Genomic DNA, 20,398 nt, shown 5'->3' on the forward strand with positions numbered 1-20,398 from the left:
GGGGAAAAAAGGACAGGTATACACTCGCACACACACACATATCCATCCACACATACAGACACAAGCAGACATATTTAAAGACAAAGAGTTTGGGCAGAGATGTCAGTCGAGGTGGAAGAGTAGAGGCAAAGAAGTTGTTGAGAGACAGGTGAGGTATGAGTGGCGGCAACTGGAAATTAGCGGAGATTGAGGCCTGGCGGATAACGAGAAGAGAGGATATACTGAAGGGCAAGTTCCCATCTCCGGAGTTCGGATAGGTTGGTGTTGGTGGGAAGTATCCAGATAACCCGTGTGTGTGTGTGTGTGTGTGTGTGTGTGTGTGTGTGTGTGTGTGTGTGTGTGTGTGTGTGTGTCTGCTTGTGAGATGTCTGCTTGTGTCTGTATATGTGTGGATGGATATGTGTGTGTGTGTGCGCGAGTGTATACCCGTCCTTTTTTCCCTCTAAGGTAAGTCTTTCCGCTCCCGGGATTGGAATGACTCCTTACCTTCTCCCTTAAAACCCACATCCTTTCGTCTTTCCCTCTCCTTCCCTCTTTCCTGATGAGGCAACAGTTTGTTGCGAAAGCTTGAATTTTGTGTGTATGTTTGTGTTCGTTTGTGTGTCTGTCGACCTGCCAGCACTTTCATTTGGTAAGTCACATCATCTTTGTTTTTATATATATATATGAGGGAAAAATTCCACGTGGGAAAAATATATGTAAAAACAAAGATGATGTGACTTACCGAACGCAAGTGCTGGCAGGTCGACAGACACACAAACATACATACGAAATTCTAGCTTTAGAAACCAACGGTTGCTTCGTCAGGAAAGAGGGGAGGAGAGGGAAAGACGAAAGGATGTGGGTTTTAAGGGAGAGGGTAAGGAGTCATTCCAATCCCGGGAGCCTCTCCCTTAAAACTCACATCCTTTCGTCTTTCCCTCTCCTCCCCTCTTTCCTGACGAAGCTACCGTTGGTTGCGAAAGCTAGAATTTCGTTTGTATGTTTGTGTTTGTTTGTGTGTCTGTCGACCTGCCAGCACTTTCGTTCGGTAAGTCACATCATCTTTGTTTTTAGATATATAAAAACAAAGATGATGTGACTTACCATACGAAAGCGCTGGCAGGTCGATAGATACACAAACAAACACATACATACACACAAAATTCAAGCTTTCGCAACCAATGATTGCTTCGTCAGGAAAGAATATATATATATTGTCGTGTAATATTTTGTCTATGTAATATCTTGTATAGGCACCTTTTATTAACCTGACACATTCCACATCATTACGAAGTGTCGTATTCATGATCTGTGGAACAAGTACTAATCTAATCTAACTAACCATGTCGAATGAAAACTACTTAACTGAAGTCCAGCCCTGACAGCTCTCCACCATGCTGTCATTTGGCAGTGGCAAGTACATTGGCACTTAGTTACCAAAAATCTTGAAAAGTTCTTCAGGCTTTTACACAATGCTCTAATAAACATTCGAATGGGTATAGTGTACTATATTTTAATATATGTAGTGTACAAATACATATATGTAATATGTAAAGGGGAAGTGTTAGCAAAAATCTCATAGTTCTTGACTGTTTTACATTAAATTCAACATCTCAAGACATTCTTGATTAAAACTGTGAAATACTGTCCTTAAAGCTAACATCCTCACAGATCCAGCAACTGGATGGGTGTCCCTAATACCCTGTATACCAATGATCCCAACATGTTAACCCACTCATATTAAGCAACTTCAATTCTGCATTAAGGTTTTGTTTGCGGTAGCAATAAACAAGGTTCAGGATCAGAAAGGGGAGGGTGGGGGGGAGAAGGAGGAGGATGTGATGTGATGGAAGAGATGGGAGGGGGGAGTGATGGACAAAGGAAGAGGGGAGGGGGAGGAGATGGACAAAGAGAGGAAGTACAAGAAGATGGACAGAGATAGGGTGCAGGAGCAGGTTAGAACATGTATACAATTTTAGTCCATATTTCGCAACTTTCAGCATTTCTGTGTTTGCTAGTGGAGAATAAAGACTTGTCTCTTATTACTTTGTCTCCACTAGCTGTGATATTCTTTTACTATCAAGTTTGAAGCTCTACAACATGATCTTCAGGCACTTTTAATCCTAAAATCAATACCGTGTACCACCACAACTATACCTGGTCGCACAGCATCCTCTGGTGTAATTACTATATAAGTGGCAAATTCATCTAAAATGAAACTTCCTGGCAGATTAAAACTGTGTGCCCGACCAAGACTCGAACTCGGGACCTTTGCCTTTCGCGGGCAAGTGCTCTAACATCTGAGCTACCGAAGCACGACTCACGCCCGATACTCACAGCTTTACTTCTGCCAGTATCTCGTCTCCTATCTTCCAAACTTTACAGCAGCTTTCCTGCGAACCTTGCAGAGCTAGCACTCCTGAAAGAAATTATATAGCGGAGAAATGGCTTAGCCACAGCCTGGGGGATGTTTCCAGAATGAGATTTTCACTCTGCAGCGGAGTGTGCGCTGATATCCCCCAGGCTGTGGCTAAGCCATTTCTCCGCTATATCATTTCTTTCAGGAGTGCTAGTTCTGCAAGGTTCGCAGGAGAGCTTCTGTAAAGTTTGGAAGGTAGGAGACGAGATACTGGCAGAAGTAAAGCTGTGAGTATCGGGCGTGAGTCGTGCTTCGGTAGCTCAGATGTTAGAGCACTTGCCCGCGAAAGGCAAAGGTCCCGAGTTCGAGTCTCGGTCGGGCACACAGTTTTAATCTGCCAGGAAGTTTCATATCAGCGCACACTCCGCTGCAGAGTGAAAATCTCATTCTGGAAACATCCCCCAGGCTGTGGCTAAGCCATTTCTCCGCTATATCATTTCTTTCAGGAGTGCTAGTTCTGCAAGGTTCACAGGAGAGCTTCTGTAAAGTTTGGAAGGTAGGAGACGAGATACTGGCAGAAGTAAAGCTGTGAGTATCGGGCGTGAGTCGTGCTTCGGTAGCTCAGATGTTAGAGCACTTGCCCGCGAAAGGCAAAGGTCCCGAGTTCGAGTCTCGGTCGGGCACACAGTTTTAATCTGCCAGGAAGTTTCATATCAGCGCACACTCCGCTGCAGAGTGAAAATCTCATTCTGGATTCATCTAAAATGCTAAAAATGGTTAAAATAATTCCATTGTGGAACCATATTTAGAGAGAGAGAGCCCCTGTATGTGTGCATGTTCTGAATAATGTAAGTTCCTAATTAGCGCTTTCATATTCCAGTTCTTGCTTATATACATAGGTAGTGCTAACCATATCCATTTGATGTTATCTTTACTCATCACACAGTTTTAGTCTGATGCCACTTTCATCAATGTTGCCTTTTACTATGTCGCTGTATTATAAGTTAATGACTTTTCTGTACTTTATTTTATTTGATTGCAAGGTCATGTAAAGAAGAATATCCAGATAGGCTTTAGGCCTACTGTCATGTAATTTTGGTGAGAATAAGCTGTGGCCCACGTAATGTATCATGAAGTTCTCTCTTTAGTGGTCTTTTACTGCATTATATCTCCTGCAGAATTTTCTAGTTTTGCATTTATTTTTAATTAAACTGATGTTTGCGATACAGGGTGATCCAGCAGCGTTGTAAGCAAACATTTGTGAGTGCACGGTTTGGTGGTGTAACAGAGGCAACCAAACGAATGTTAACACAACTACCAATCAGCGCTCAGTCGTACAGCTGCTCTCCATATCTAGATCTGTCACTCTTTAGTTATGATGATAAATGGGTCTCTGTTATGGAGCGACCAAAAGCTTGTGGTGAACATCCCATCAGGTAAGCTGCATCACTTTTTAGAAAGTGCCGTTTTATAGAAGTATATTTCATTTTTAAAATGAATAGAGATTGTGAAATTGCTCAAAATATACTGTATCATTATCGTAGTTTTGACATACAGTAAGTGTATTGTATCCGAGGTTTCAACTCAACATGTCACAAAAAAAGTGACTGTTACAAACTCTGTCAGCAGTCCGTGGGCTGTCATTGTGTACAGTGAACTAAAATTCTGCATGGGGAGCATGACAACACAAAGTAAATTTGGAATACAGTGTTCCCAATTACCACCCCGAAGGCATGTGACTGTCGACATAGCCGACTTGCGGAACCATCACACCTTAGCGTCACACTTTATGTCAACATGTGCCATGGTTCTCGTAATGAGCTGTCGATGCAGTACTGTACCAACCAGCAGTGCATTATTTGTATCCAGTATTCAAACAGCAGTCAAGTGCTGCTAGACTACTCCACCATCCACTGGACAGCTGTCAACATCGTCAGCCCACCTCTGTGCCAGCCAGCACTGCAGGCTTCACAGGCCAATGCCAGCCACAGCCACAAGGGCCTATGCTGCCAGCTTCTTACTCAGCTCATAGTCTGTCAGCACCACCAAGCCACCACACTGCTGCGATGATGATATGCCACAGCATTGCTTTGGTGTGGGCCGCAGGATCACCACCTGATCATCCCTGAGGAAGAGGGGTGCCATGGGCCAACACTGGGCTGCATTGGAAAATGAGAGCGTGCACCTGTAACTGCTGCAGCTTTCTGGAGTAATAAAGAGTTTACAAGCATGCCATCTGTCTTGCTGCAGCCACCTTCACCTTTGATGGACCCCCTTTGCTCTTGTCAACCCTTCAAACTGACAATACCCAGGTGGGAGAGCCATTACCCTCCTGACAACTAGAACAACTACTCTTCCACCCCTCCATATACCCCTGACTTGCTACATTTTTACGTCCAATTTGGGGAAGGGGGAGGGGCGGGCGGTAGCAACAGTCTATCTTACAGCACTGCTAAATTTTGATGACAGCAGTAGGGTTGGCAAAGATGCTGAAGTCATCGGCAGAGCAAGTAAGTAGCAGAATGAGTTTTTGTACCATCTTGTTTCTGTTTTTCTTGATTTTGTGTTTCTCCCTTTTTACCCTTTCTGTGTAAAATATATCAGGTATTACGGCGAGTCTGTGTTCAGGAAGTATATACAAGAGTAAATACGAAATGATTATTTACATAATAGGTAACTGAAGACGTTGTTATAGATTGAGTTCTGCAAGGGTTGACACTAGTAGTACACATGTAGTTTGACATCCACAGAGCACCTTAGGTATGTGTGGAGCTTTTCTTTTTTCATTATTGTGCTATTCTCCTACTGCTTATTTTATTGTCCAGTTGGGTAGTTGTAAACAATTGTGACAGTTCTGACAATGCGAAATGTAGGTCAGTGTTACAACAGTATCTTATGGTCTGAATTTATCTTTTCATTATATGGCACTGACTCAAAGCAGCAATACACTGAAGGCACCACACAGATAGAAACAAGTAATTCCATCTGATTTCATCAGTTAAACCACACCAGATTTTCCATGTAACAGTGCACATGCTAGCAGAAAATCCGCCTTGGATAACTGTCAGAATCAATGTAAAGGAGAACATATTAGGTGCTAAGAAGCTTTATGGAATATTGTAAATGCACTAAAAGATACAGATTGTAGTTGGGAAAGTGCCTACGGTTAAATAAGTTAGTGATATTGAGGGACTCGTGGGGCATAATACATTAGATAGATCTCTCGTGGCGAGAGCTTCAGTTTAAAGTTTAAGTGATAGTTCTCAGATTGTTGCAGGCATTATAATGTGACTGATATGATTCTGCCACCAGCTGCCAACTCAGATTTGGTCGATCAGCCCCACTGAGCCACCATGGTGCTGCACAGACAGTTCACCACAGCGTCGCTTTGCAATGGGCTACCAGATTGATGTCTCACTATGCCTCTGGATCACGAACACTGTTGGTCGATGCCGTGCAACACTACCAGAACAAAGCATGTACCTATAACTGATCTAGTTTGTTGGAGTAATAAAGAGTTCATATGCACACCGTCTCACTTGCTGCAGCCACCTTCAGCTCTGATGGACTCCCACAGCCCTTGCCAAACCATCGAATTCACTGTTCCCAGGGGGAGAGTCATTGCCATTCTGACAACTAGAAGAAAGGCTCTACCAACCCTCCATAGTGATCACTCCACCCACAAACTGCTGCAACTGCATGCTTTCACACATTTATGTAATGTCGTGGGTTTTGAAGTGATGAATTCCCGCCGGAGGTGAGACGTAATTGTGCATCCACTCTCAAGGTGATGGGTTTATTGCCCATTGAGGTGAATCAATTATATGAATGCATGATGTCTGCTGTTTCACACATGGACATGGACATAGACTGTGGATAGCTGGTGCCAGGTGGGAATGTCAATCAGCCGAAAGATGTGCCGAGGTAGTCCATATAATTATGATAAATGTTGTCTCCTGACCGAGGGAGGTGGCGCAGTTGTTAGTACACTGGACTCTCATTCAGGAGGACAATGGTTCAAATCCGCATCCAGCTGTGCTGATTTAGGTTTTCCATGATGTCCCTAAATCACTTCAGGCAAATGCTGGGATGGTTCCTTTGAAAGGGCACGGCCAACATCCTTCCCTAATCCAATGGGACTGATGATCTCACTGTTTGGTTTCCTCCACCAAATAAATCAACCAACCAACCAGCTGTTTCATGCTGGTGCAGTGGTCAACGCAACTTGCCTAGCAAGCAGGAGAATCTCGGGGTCGAATCCCAGTCCAGCACACATTTTCACTCACTGCCGCTGATTCCGCATACAGTCCTAATGCATTTGACATCAACAGTCCCTTTCCTTTCTCTCCCCCCATCCTCCACCTTCCATTTACATAATGTGTACCACAGCTGCAGATTTCGTGTGGTGTCTGTTCTTTTGGACATATCTGAAAGAACAGACACCGCACATTCATTTTACACTGTAATTTTTATTTATTTATTTATGTATTTTTTAAAGAAAACTGTTACATGAAAAATGTATATTGGCACAGGTACAGCAATATTTTAAGTATTTCTTCAGCATAATCACCACCAGAATTGAGACACTAGTCATAACTTGGGACGATCTTTTGTATTCTATGTCAAAGAAATCTGTAACTTGGGAGTGGAACCAGCATGTGAGAGTCATTTTCAGCCCTTCATAATGGTGAATATGCTGACTGGAAGCTAGGAATTTCTTAAGATGCAAGGAAAGATGGATATCACCTGGAGTGAGAGCAAGACTTAAAGGTGGATGATCAAACGATTCTCAGCTGAACTCCTTCAGAACAGTTGTGCGCTGAGCTGTATGTGGACTTGAATTGTCATGGATCAGAACAGCTCTGTAACAGCTGGCAGAGGGCAGGAAGTCAGTGAGCAGAATGCCTTTCCTGGCCAGAACACTGTATGCATCACTTTCCACACTGACACGGTCTGTTTGCACACTCTGTTTGAACTTCATTTTCAGCGGAGATCCACTCTGATACCAATGCATCAACTGCTGCTTGGTTTCCAGCGTAAAGTGAGTAATCCAGGTTTCATCATCCATTAACATCCTGTCGAGGAATTAGCAGGTGGTTGGTTGCAATTTTATGCAACAAGGGTCGTGATATGTGCAGTATGTAGCTGCTGAGATCCATAATTACGGAGTGATAGTTCTCCGTATGTGCTGCCAGACAAGGTTATCATTGATGAATGATGGTCCTCTCTTCAATGAGGACTCTTTGACAACCTCAGAAAATTGTCTTCACCAATAACATTGCTCATGACATATGTTGCCCATACATCTCACCCAGGTGATGACAAATTTCTATTAGCACTCTGTTTTGTGCATTAAGAAACTATATCACAGACTGAACCTCACAGTTGGTGGGAGGAAGAATAAGAGCCGTCATTGTCAGCCACTGCTGCATTGCTCCTGAGAATAGGCAATGAGACTTGTCAAGCTGTCATATGATTGTTACCTCGTAGCTCTGGGGAAACTTAATTTTTGGGTGACCCATGTATAAGTCTAGCTGCCACTGTGACTTAATGAAGCTCTGTTGTGGATATGATTCACTTCATTCATGCCTTCAAGGAGAACCTTCATGAATGTGGAACAAGGAGGCAGGGAACAGGAGGGAGGGTTGGGGAATGGTGGTCAACTGTTGTGTCGGAGGCAGCAGTTGCATGGAATAGGAATGTGGGAGGGAGAGTTAGCCAATATTTGTCTATCAAGGGGAGGAGAAGTGGTGGTGTAAAATTCCTGATCATCAAACTTTGCTCCCATTCCCTGGTTTAAATACCATACCGAACGCCTTCACAGTGGCTCATGAAGTGAGGGCGTGTTCCTAGGTGGGTACTGAATATAATTTGAGAAACAAGAAATTTGTGGCACAACTTGACTAAGAGAAAGGTTTGGCTGATAGGATACATTATGAGGTATCACCTTTTTAATGCTGGAGGGAAGTGTGGGAGTAGAAATCAAAGAGGGAGACCAAGAAGTGAATGCAGTAAGCAGATTCAGAAGGATGTAAGTTGCAGTTAGTTATTCGGAGATGAAGAGGCTTCCATGTGATAGATTACTGTGGAGGGCTGCATCAAACTAGTCTTTGAACTGAAGTCCACAACAACAACAACAACAACAACAACAGCAGCAACAACAACAACATTACAAAAATAAATAAAAAAATAACACACGAAACATTGTTCAGAATTTGCAGCAGAGCTGGTTATGTGACTTGACTGCTTTCAGAGGTGACACTGCCTTTAATAGGCTAGGGTGTGTGTGTCTAGATTGGAGTAGGAATTAGGATGTGCTGGATGGGTGTATTGGACAGGTCCGGCACATGGGTCTTCCGCAGAGCTATGTCCCATGTGTCAAGGGATTGGAAAAGGGTGTGGTACAAAAAAGGACCAGAATATTGTATAGACTGGTTGAGGAAAGGAATACCACTTCAGAAAGGGTTGAAAGATTGTGGGTAGGATGTTCCTTATTTTGTGTGCAGAATGATAAATGATGAGAGCTCTGGCAAAGTATGTGCTTCAGTTGTTCCAATAAAGTATGATATTGGATGATTGGCATAGTCCTCTGTAGCTGGTTTTCGGTGGTTGTATGGGGATTTGGAGAGTTTCGGTGTATGATATGGGAAATCTGTCTGCATACAAGATTTTGGGGATATTTGCTGTCATGAAAGCCTTGGTGAGACCTTCACCTTATTGAGTAAGTGATTTCTCATCGCTGCAGATGTGTCATCCATGGGTGGCCAGGTTATATACAAGTGAATTTGTTGGAGTTTAATGGGCTTGATATGGACAGAATATGGATGAAGCCATTGAAGAGGTGTACATCATACCCAGGAAGGCAGCATCTAGGGCTGAGGATAACCAGGTGAAGCAAATGAGAGAGGAGGTGTTGATATCGTGGAGGAATGAAATAGGGTACCTTGACTCTGATTACTAATTCAAAGATATTATTAATGAACCTGAACCAGCTAAAGGGTTTGGGTTTTGGGAAGTTAAGGTTTCATCTAGGTTACCCAAGAGGTGTGTGTGTTTGTGTGTGTGTGTGTGGGTGGGTGTGTGTGTGTGGGTGGGTGGGTGGGTGGGCGTGGGCCTGGGCGTGGGCGTGGGCGCTCATCAAGGTGGCTCTTTGAGTTATTTGTAATTTGGTCTCAATAGAACAAAGAAGGGCTTGTCCCCTTGGTCCTTGTACTTGCCAAAAAAGAATGAAAAGAAAATTCACTTAAAAAATTCATCTATTTTTTTTATCTCGTATACAGTAACACAGAGGTAGCTGATTAACCTGTATATTCATTACTTTCAGTTTAATTAGTAATGCCATATTAATTATAATAATAGAATCTGCAACACTCTTGTGTACATTGTTGTTATGTAAATACAAAGGTAAAATAACACATTCAGTTTAAATTCCTGACTCTTTCAAGAAGTCTCTCGTCAGATACTAAAAACGTGTGACAACATTCTGTAACATCCTGGAGTATGTATTGCTTCTGTAACCTTATTTTACTTGATTTATTTATTTGAAAGTAATGTGTTGTAACTTCCTGGCAGATTTAAACTGTGTGCCAGATTAACACTCAAACTCGAGACCTTTACCTTTTGCAGACAAGTGCTCTATCGACTGAGCTGCCCAAGCATGACTCACGGCCCATCCTCATAGCTTTACTTCCCCTAGTGCCGCATCTCCTAATGTATTAGAGTCCAGAATATCTACAATTTTCAGTATATTAGCTACATGTAGATCATTGACAAAATATTTATTTTAATGCCACCTCAAAGGATTTGTCGTTTGGATTTCCTCACTCAAGTCGAATCTGGTAAAAAAAATTCTTATCTTATTAGATAAATAGTTCAGTTCAATTATCTTAGATATCTGGAATTTGATTGATTACTACTTAAAACCTCTTGGGCCTTCATCAGATGATTCTATATCATGATTTGGTGCATTTTTTTAATATTGATTCATAAGGCTAATTAATATAAAAAAATGTACAGCTGTCAGATCCATGAGAAAGGTTCTATAAACTGATTTTTCAGTTTTTTAAGCTACAAAGAAATATTGTGATTGTTGCTCTGATATTTAATGAATTTTAATAGGAAGATGAAAAAAATAAGCCTACACCACTTTGGTTTGCAGAAGGGGCATAGATCACACTTCAGGGAAAATACAAATAATACAGATTGATTTCTCTTCCTGTGGTGAAATTCACATTCATCATGGAACACAAGCATTTGTAAGCAATAATTGGCTTCCTCCATTTGCCTTGCTTGAAGGACAGCGTCTAGAATACAAAAAAATACATCACAATATGATGCTTCCCCAAGAATTAATGTAGTGAATTTTTAAAATACACCATATTTTTGTAGTTGCCTCCATTTTTCATACAAAGCTTCTATTTTAGATTGCAGTTTCTTGTTTCCTAAGGCAGAATTTGTGCTTTTCCCAAGAAAGTCTCACTGCGCACATAGCAAGGTTGACACTTTGTCAACCAGTTAAATTAAATATTGCAAATTGTGAAAGAAAGCTTATTTGACAGATGGAGTTTGCTTGCAGTTATTTTATACAAATACTACTTGAACAATTGAATTATCTATCGTAAAATAACTGAAAGACATTATACTTGCTACGACTGTTGGCTACCCTCAAAGTTGAAAGACAAAGTGGGTTGCTCTGTAAAATGTAATGGCTCAGCTTGCTCTGTCCTCTCTCTAACCATCTTAGGGTCACTGATTTCTCATTATTCCTGAACAGTATGATCTATACAACGACAACACATTCAGTAAAAGAGACTGAAGTAAACAATATGCCTACATTACGAAATGAATAAATTTGCTGTGAAGAAGTAATATTTTGTGGACTTGTTTTCTGAATTTTCAGATTTTGGAGGCCTGGGGATACCTATTCCTTAATCCTACTTACATGTGTTCAGTCAGATTCAGATCTGACGAGTTGGGGGGCCAGCACATAAGTTGGGACTCATCACTGTGTTCCTCAAACCAGTCCACAACACTCCTGGCCTTGTGACACGGCACACTGCCTTGTTGAAAAATGCCACTGCTGCCAGGAAATATGATTGTCTTGAAGGGATGTTGTGGTATATCGAGAGGTTGTAACAATGGAAAATTGTACTGAAATGCAGGAGGATCTGCAGCGAATTGACGCATGGTGCAGGGAATGGCAATTGAATCTCAATGTAGACAAGTGTAATGTGCTGCAAATATATAGAAAGATAGATCCCTTATCATTTAGCTACAATATGGCAGGTCAGCAACTGGAAGCAGTTAATTCCATAAATTATCTGGGAGTACGCATTAGGAGTGATTTAAAATGGAATGATCATATAAAGGTGATCGTCGGTAAAGCAGATGCCAGACTGAGATTCATTGGAAGAATCCTAAGGAAGTGCAATCCGAAAACAAAGGAAGTAGGTTACAGTATGCTTGTTCGCCCACTGCTTGAATACTGCTCAGCAGTGTGGGATCCGTACCAGATAGGGTTGATAGAAGAGATAGAGAAGATCTAACGGAGAGCGGCATGCTTCGTTACAGGATCATTTAGTAATCGCGAAAGTGTTACAGAGATGATAGATAAACTCCAGTGGAAGACTCTGCAGGAGAGACACTCAGTAGCTCGGTACGGGCTTTTGTTGAAGTTTCGAGAACATACCTTCACCGAGGAGTCAAGCAGTATATTGCTCCCTCCTACGTATATCTCGCGAAGAGACCATGAGGATAAAATCAGAGAGATCAGAACCCACACAGAGGCATACCTACAATCCTTTCCATGGACAATACGAGACTGGAATAGAAGGGAGAACCAATAGAGGTAGGCAAGGTACCCTCCGCCACACACCGTCAGGTGGCTTGCGGAGTATGGGTGTAGATGTAGATGTACATGTACATGTACATAGTCTGCAACCAGTGTACGATATTCTTTGGCCATCATGGTGCCTTGCACAAGCTCACTAGACCCATGGCTGCACACATGAATGCTCTCCAGAGCATAATGGAGCTGCCACCAGCTTGTCTCCATCCTGCAGTACCAGCTCCAAAAACTGTTCCACTGTAAGACGATAGATTTGTGCCCTCCCATCAGCATGATGAAGAAGACAATGCAATGCTCTGCAACTGAGCCAACATCCAGTGCCAGTGGACACATGCCCATTTCAGTCATAGTTGGTGATGTTAGGATGACACTTGCACGGGTCATTGGCTACGAAGTCCCATCGTTAGGAGTGTTCAGTACATTGTGTGTTCAGACACACTTGTACTCTGCCCAGCATTAAAGTCTGATGTTTGTTCCACCACAGTTTGCTGCCTGTCCTGTTTTACAGTCTGCCCAGCCTACGGCGTCAGACATCCATAATGAGAGGTGGCCGCCCAATCTCACAACGTCTCAACATGGTTTCACCTTGGTTTTGCCACACATTGGAGACACTCACCACAGCATTTATCAAACAATCAAAAAGTTGTGCAGTTTCTGAAATGCTCATGCCGAGCCTCCAAGCCATCACAATCTGCCCTCGGTCAAACTCAGATTGCGAGCCTTCCCCATTGTACACACACACTCTCATTGATACTGCGTGCACCATACATGTATCTGACTAACAGTCACTTCTCACCAGGTGACACTATTGCCTGGATTGGCTTATATCACTTGTAGGTTGGTGGTTGCAATGTTCTTGCTGATCAGTTTATGTGTTCTTATGTCACCTAAACGAAACATAGGAATTTAGCAAAAAGCCAGTACATTCAGAAAAGTTGCTGTTTACCCAGTTTTATTTAGTAGTTATAGTTTATTTCCCACTGGCAGAATAATGTGTAATGAATGCATTGGTATTTTTCAAAGAAAATAGTTGTTTATAGAAATAAAAACTGAGAACATGGTTCTGGTAGAATGTAAATAATTTAACAGTGAAGGAGATGCCTCACTAAATAGTATTAATAAAAAAGCTAGCAAAGCTTTCACGCTTTTACTTGTTCCTGACAATGACACAATACTTTTAGTGTTCAGTGATTAGTCTCCTTTGCTCCCAAGTTATTTTTGTAACAACAGAGACCTATTTACAAAACTTTTGCAAACATGCTGCAGAGCTGGGGGATTGTCTCCAAGTAGTCTTAGAGAAAAAAAACGGTAAGTCGCCAGGAAAAAAATAGACCGACTGGATGACAGTTCGCCATACAAAATCTGAAATGACAAATTGAAAGAAATTCAATCATGAAACAATGTGAGGTGGCAGAGCTGGCACAATGATTAACATACTGGACTCACTCTTGGGAGGATGACTGTTCAAATACCCATCCAACTGTCCAGATTCAGGTTTTCCATGATCTACCCAAATTGCTCCAAGCAAATTCCTGCCTGGTTCCTTCGAAAAGGCCATGCCAATTTCTTTCCCATCCCTTCATAATGCAAGCTTATGCTCCGTCTCTCATGGCAGGGTGTTTAACTGTAAGCTTCCTTCCTTCAGTCGTGAAGCCAAGAATCATCAGTAGCGTACATGCAAAACCTGAATGCTAACGGAGAGGAACAATGAAGTACAAGTGTGTCACTGTGTGCAAACGGTAACATCTCCAACTGGTAAGCTGTGGATGCAACAACACAACTAACAATACACTTTCCTCATTGCCTACGCTACTAGAGGGTCTTGCCAACTGACACTATGCCGCCCATGGTGCGGGTGTGACACTGTACAGCTCTGGATGGGCAACCCTGTTGCGTTAATGTCATTGTCCGAGTCTGGCGGCGATACGAAATCCCTCCCCTTCTAATAGACATTTAGCATCACAATTGACTATACCTGTGTTACAACTGCTGGGGCAAGAACGAGCATCGTGGGGGCAGCCCTGCCATTTACTCCAACGGCACCTCAATTTCTTGTTGCCTTGTCCCTCTTGAGGCTGTAATTACTGCTGTGGCATTGAGACTGGTGGTGACTGCAGTGTTGTAGGGAGTGACTCAACCTTCATGGATTGCAAGTCCTGTGCCAGTTCGGTTGTTGACTGCTGTCACTGCTAGTAATGATGCTGTGAGCACAAGCTGTAACGAAACTGTGGCTGTGTCCAGGGGGTGAACCAAGAAGCACCGGCAGTTTTCAGGGATGGGCCGAGACAGGTGTTGCTGGCAGTCCCGTTCACTGGCCAGAGGAGGGGGGGGGGGGGTGATTAGCTGATGTGTATGCCATGGTCAGAACTGGATCAAGTGACAGATCGGGTACTCCCTCTCGGCAGCGACGAGGAACATTTGGCACCCCTTCTGGCCGAGAATGACACCCAATGCCCAACCTGACTTCTAGCCAGACATGCAAGCCCACACAGCAGAATGCTGCTGGTAGCACAGCTTTTGGCAGGATGCAGCAGACCCAAGAACGTGCGTGGCCTGCACCCATGCAGAGGCCCATCTGGGTTTTATCCATTGCTTGGGTGGACCAGTAGGTGGCAAGAAACACTGTCGAGGTCTCAGCAGTGGTCATTGTGCATCAAATGCCCTCACCATCCACTCCATTTCAGAATTCTATGCAGAGTGGAAAATGGGTGGTGGTCAGATGCTGTATTCCATTGCACTGGCAAAAAGCCCCGGAGTCTGCTGAAACTTACTGAGGCCCGTTGTCAGATACTAAAATGTGAGGAGCACCCTCTATGGTGAAAGTGGTAGCTAGTGCTCTGATCAAAGTTTGTGTAATTGTAGAAGAGACGTGCACTACAGAAAGAAAATCTGAAAGCACATCCACCACCAGCAACCACGTTGCACCGTAAAAAAGACACACAAAGTCAGTGTGCAACCTGTTCCAAGGGTACTGAGGTTCGGGTCACAAGGAAACACTTTTTGCTTGGGAGGCCTGGTAGTGGGCACAAGCCTGACATGTACAAACTGCATGATTTGCACTGTTTGTCCCTGGCCAATAAATGTGGAACCCAGATGGAGCTTTTATCGAAGACACCATTGGGTGGGATGTATGTACCAACTACAAGTGGTGGCTGCGTGGCATAGGGTGAACAATGAAGCAACATTGAGCATCCTCTACATACAAGGGTACTCCCAGAACAACATTAAGCCTATGTTTCACAGAAAAATAATTTTGCAACACATGGTCTAATCCTTTTGGGAGACACTTTGGCCAACTTCTTTGCACCCATGACATGATCCTATGCAGGAGGGGTCCTGACTAAAAGCCACAGCTATTTCGTGAGCAGTGATTTGGAAATCTTGCAAAGTTTTGTGCATTGTCTCATCTAGTAGATCAAAACACATTGATTCCATACCATCAAAGTCAAGAGTGAAACGAGGATAATGGAATGTAGTCAAATTAAGTCAGGTGATGCTGAGAGAATTAGATTAGGAAATGAGACACTTAAAGTAGTAAAGGAGTTTTGCTGGCCGAAGTAGAGAGGATATTAAAATGTAGACTGGCAATGGCAAGGAAAGCTTTTCTGAAGAAGAGAAATTTGTTAACATCGAGTATAGATTTGAGTGTCAGGAAGTCGTTTCTGAAAGTATTTGTATGGAGTGTAGCCATGTATGGAAGTGAAACATGGACGATAAATAGTTTGGACAAGAAGAGAATAGAATCTTTCGAAATGTGGTGCTACAGAAGAATGCTGAAGATTAGATGGGTAGATCACATAACTAATGAGAATGTATTGAATAGAATTGGGGAGAAGAGGAGTTTGTGGCACAACTTGACAAGAAGAAGGGACTGGGTTGGTAGGACATGTTCTGAGGCGTCAAGGGATCACAAATTTAGCATTGGAGGGCAGCATGGAGGGTAAAAATTGTAGAGGGAGACCAAGAGATGAATACACTAAGTAGATTCAGAAGGATGTAGGTTGCAGTAAGTACTGGGAGATGAAGAAGCTTGCACAGGATAGAGTAGCATGGAGAGCTGCATCAAACCAGTCTAAGGACTGTAGACCACAACAACAACAAAGTCAACATCAGAGCCAGTGGGGAGGTGTGATAATTAAACAGCATTTGCGTGTTATGTAGTACCCCAAAAATGAATGTCAAAATGGAAAGTGCTCAAGAACAAAATCCAGTGATGCACACTCTGTGCAGTTTTTGTGAAATATGAGCACATGGACCAAACAGAGAAATGTGGGGTTTGTCATGTGTAAGTACCTGCAGCCTATTCCCATAGAGGAAAACACAGAATTTTGTAACACCATACACAATGGCCAATGCCTCCATTCAATTTGTGACTAATTTTGCTGTGCCTGTGAGATTGTATTCAGGACCGGCAGCTTCTTGATTGCATCCGCATGCTCTGCCATTGGCATAATCCTGTTGCTACTTAACATATGTGGTGCAAAGAACTTGCATTTGTGTAGGATGTGCTCCTCCCTAGTAGCACCCATTACCTAAATTCCATTCAAAGAGTCATAATTTCAGAATACCATGAGTTAGTTGCTTTGTGTATCTTTGGAAATTTCCCAGTGCTGAGGATCACAGAAGGCAATCTCTTGCACTGATGATTCCAAAAGACATATTTATTACCAGGATTTTCTGTGCATATACATCCAGAGGTAACTCCAAGTATGCATCCTTCAAATCAGTCTTTGAAAAACTCTGTACTCCTGCTAACTTTGCTGCAAGTTCCTCTGGCCAAGGGATTGCATGAATCTTGATCTCACTGTACGCCTTAATCATGGCCTTAAAACCACTACAAATTTTGATGGAGCCATTTGCATGATTTTTAGGATTAAAGGAATTGCCCATGGACTGGCTGAGATTGGTGCAGTTGCCCCTAGTTCCTATATGCTGGCTAACTCTGTCTTTACTGTGTCTTGCATTTGCAAACTGAACTGGCCGTGTGCAACAAAATTAGGTACTGTGGACCTCATTAGTGACATACGTCCTTCAAAGTCTTTGGCCATACCCAACATTTATAGTAATAATGCTGATATCTATCTAATAATTATTCTAAATCCTGGAACAGTACTGAGCTGGACATCTGACTCGCCTCACCCAGTACTTGGTCTGGGCCATGTCATCCGGTACTTGGAAACCAGATGCAATGAATGCATCTAAACCAAAAATATTTACACTAGATTGTGAACTTATTTCCAGCAAAGGGATTTGCCATTCCACATTCTTGTATTGTGGCCATACAGTAATTTGGACTCACAAATGGATGTTTTAGTGGCTGTATGAAAGAACCTGCTGGTTAGTTGGTTACATGCTCCATAGATCATTTCAACAATTCCTTTATGAAAATGTGGCTGCTGCAGACAAAGGGAGCTCCTACACTGTTAGGTTTCTGGGTTAATCAGAGAAGGAACAAGATCTGTATCAAGTTGCCCAGCTAGCTTGTGCCTGTTTATGAAACTTGATAGTGGAAATGCACACTCAGCATAGTGCTCAGTTCAGTAAATTCTAATGCTTCAGTGTCCATGCATGGGCACAGCGCTTGAACCATATCTTGTGGAAGCTCCAGAGGGACCGATGACGTAAGCAGTTTGGTTCCATAGGAATTCACACACATTTGAAGCTCCAGAAACTTCTGATCCATCATTACAAGCTATTTCACAAGCAAGAGTCAGTCTCATCGCCACTGTTGTAATGCGTTACTAACTTCGGAAATGTGACTGGGTATTACCAGAGAAAATGGGTAAGTGGTTGGAAAAAAGACATAGCAGATGATAGCAAACTGTACACAAATACACACAGATAAACCAAGGTGAATTCAGTTGGTTAGCCAAGAATAGTCAGCAATGTGCACAGTTCATAAAATTCTAATGCTTCAATGTCCATGCGGGAACACAGCTTTTGAACCATTTCATGTGGAAACTACTACTGTTGCTAACTAATGGAGCTCTCAGGACCATGGGATCTGATGATTTTTTTACATTGCAATACAGCCTGAATCTATGCAGGCAGTTGTCTCATCTCTCTACAGCTATACACAGCAAATTATGGGGACAGGAGCAACAGTTGGGCAACAGGTGTTTGTCAGAGAAGCCGATTGCTCACTTTTTGGCTCAGCACCACATCCTGCATGATCTGCTCCTGCTGCAGTTGTTGAAACTGCATCTATTTCTGGTGTTGTTCGTGCATTATTTGATACTGCAAAAGCTCCAGAAACATTTGATCCTTCATTAAAAGTTATTTCACATGCATGAGTCAGCCTCTTTGCCACTGTTGTAAAGCACTACCAGTTGGGGTAGTGCATTTAGGTAGTACCAGATAAAAATGGCAAGTGGTCTGAAGAAAGAGACTGTGCAGATGATGGCAAACCTTACACAAATCCAAAAAGACAAACAAAGATTTTATAATGTTTTCTGTATTTTACCAGTTCTGCTGTTCTCTCTCTCTCTCTCTCTCTCACTCACTCACTCACTCACTCTCTCTCTCTCTCTCTCTCTCTCTCTCTCTCTCTCTCTCTCTCTCACACACACACACACACACACACACACACACACACCACATTGAACAGTTGTGTAGTGATAAGCCACTATAAAAAACATTGTCCTTAGGCCAGGGTTTTGCGATGTAACACACTTTATAATCTGTATTAAATCTCTGAATATTATTGTATTATTGAAGAATGATCATTGATAACAAAATTTTTGTTGAATGTATTAAACAGCTGGCGTGTGTTTATGTTTAAACATTAAATTGTTTTCAGTGAAAAAACAAAAAAGTGGTTTATTGTCGGATGTAGCGACGTTTGAGACAGGCTATAGTTTTCTACTCCACTTCTTTATTTATGTACTTTCATGTGACTGCATTGCTGTGAAGATAAAATGAGAACACTAACATGAAAAAGATTTAATAACAAAGATTCAATGTCCAAGACACTATAATCATTAGATTCTGATACTAGTTGATTCCTAGAGAGTCTGCGATTCTTCAAATTGTGGAATCGGAAATGGTACATGACACATCCCTAACTAAAATCATTATGGATAACTGTTTTTACTGTAATTCCAGTTATTCTAAGTAAAAGTTAGTGCTATTGCTATTATTGCAAATAGGTAGTAGATGAAATTTTGAGTGAATAGCCATTAAATTCGGGTAATTCCTACAATTCTGTGGGTTATTTAGTTTATTGGAATTGGCAACACCGGTCTGACCATAAGTCACATTCCAACAAAATGGAAAAGCATTTCAAAAAGGGTTTAAAGTGCCCTCATAATTTGGAAAAAGTGCTTTACTTAGGTACAGTAATTGAGAACTTTTTTTTTTTTTAAGCAGGAATAGTGGTATAGCTATAAGTAAAAATAGTATCTACAGGCTAGGTACTTAATATAAACTATACTTTATGTCAAAAATTACTTTTAAACTATAGTGTCATTTTCTTTTTGTTTTTATTATGTACTACCTCAAGAACTGACCTTATTAAAGATGTAAAAAGTTATGTGTACAGTCCAATTTATTTCTCCTAATAACTCTCCCGTAACTCTTAAGCAGCTTTTTTCAACTTGGTTATCCAGTAACTGAAGAAGCAGTGCTGTGAAACACCTTTTGCAGTACAAAATACCAGCTTCAATTTTAATTGTAAGTGCTGTTTATCAGTTAAACTTTAAAATGCATAAATGCCTGGGCATTTATGAATTTTGGGCATTTGCCGAGGCACTTATCCTGGGGATTTGCCCCAACTTATAAATGTCCAGGCGTTTTACACCACTACAGCAGTGTGCAAACAAAACCTGAATAGTTAACAGAAAGAAGGAACCATGAAAAAGTGCATCACTATGTGCAAAGAGTAACATCTATGACTGGAAAGCTTTGGATACATCAACACAACTAATTGAGGAACATACACACTTTACTCATTTCCTAAGCGGCCAGAGGACCTAGCCAACTGACACAGTGTCCACGCCACCCGTGGTCTGGCCGTAAAACCATAAACTCTGGATGTCTAGTGCTGATGTGTCCATCTCAATATCAGTGTCCGAATCCGGCGACAATGCTAAAAATACAGTAGGGGAGGCTGAGAACAAAAGTAACATTTTGCGTATTGCTTTTTATTTCTAGCTCCCTCTAAACATATGAGACATAATGGACTAATTTGTGTTTTCTGTGAGACTTTCCTA

At 42.1% G+C, this 20,398-nt stretch overlaps 1 protein-coding gene across 2 annotated transcripts in view; it reads left to right on the forward strand.

The window, feature by feature from the left end:
* Positions 1-20,398, forward strand: part of LOC126198584 (DET1 homolog) — a 60,631-nt gene that overhangs the window by 16,586 nt on the left and 23,647 nt on the right. Inside the window, exons 3-4 of one of the 2 annotated variants that reach the window (XM_049935025.1) lie at positions 3,571-3,777; positions 5,654-5,856. In XM_049935025.1, coding sequence (XP_049790982.1) covers positions 3,571-3,777; positions 5,654-5,834 — 388 coding nt within the window. In that variant the 3' untranslated portion in view covers positions 5,835-5,856. Of the gene's footprint in view, positions 1-3,570; positions 3,778-5,653; positions 5,857-20,398 lie in introns of those variants that run through there. The other variant, XM_049935024.1, reaches the window with a different exon arrangement.

The sequence above is a fragment of the Schistocerca nitens genome, chromosome 8 (genome assembly GCF_023898315.1).
Source record: "Schistocerca nitens isolate TAMUIC-IGC-003100 chromosome 8, iqSchNite1.1, whole genome shotgun sequence".
Lineage (NCBI taxonomy): Eukaryota > Metazoa > Arthropoda > Insecta > Orthoptera > Acrididae > Schistocerca > Schistocerca nitens.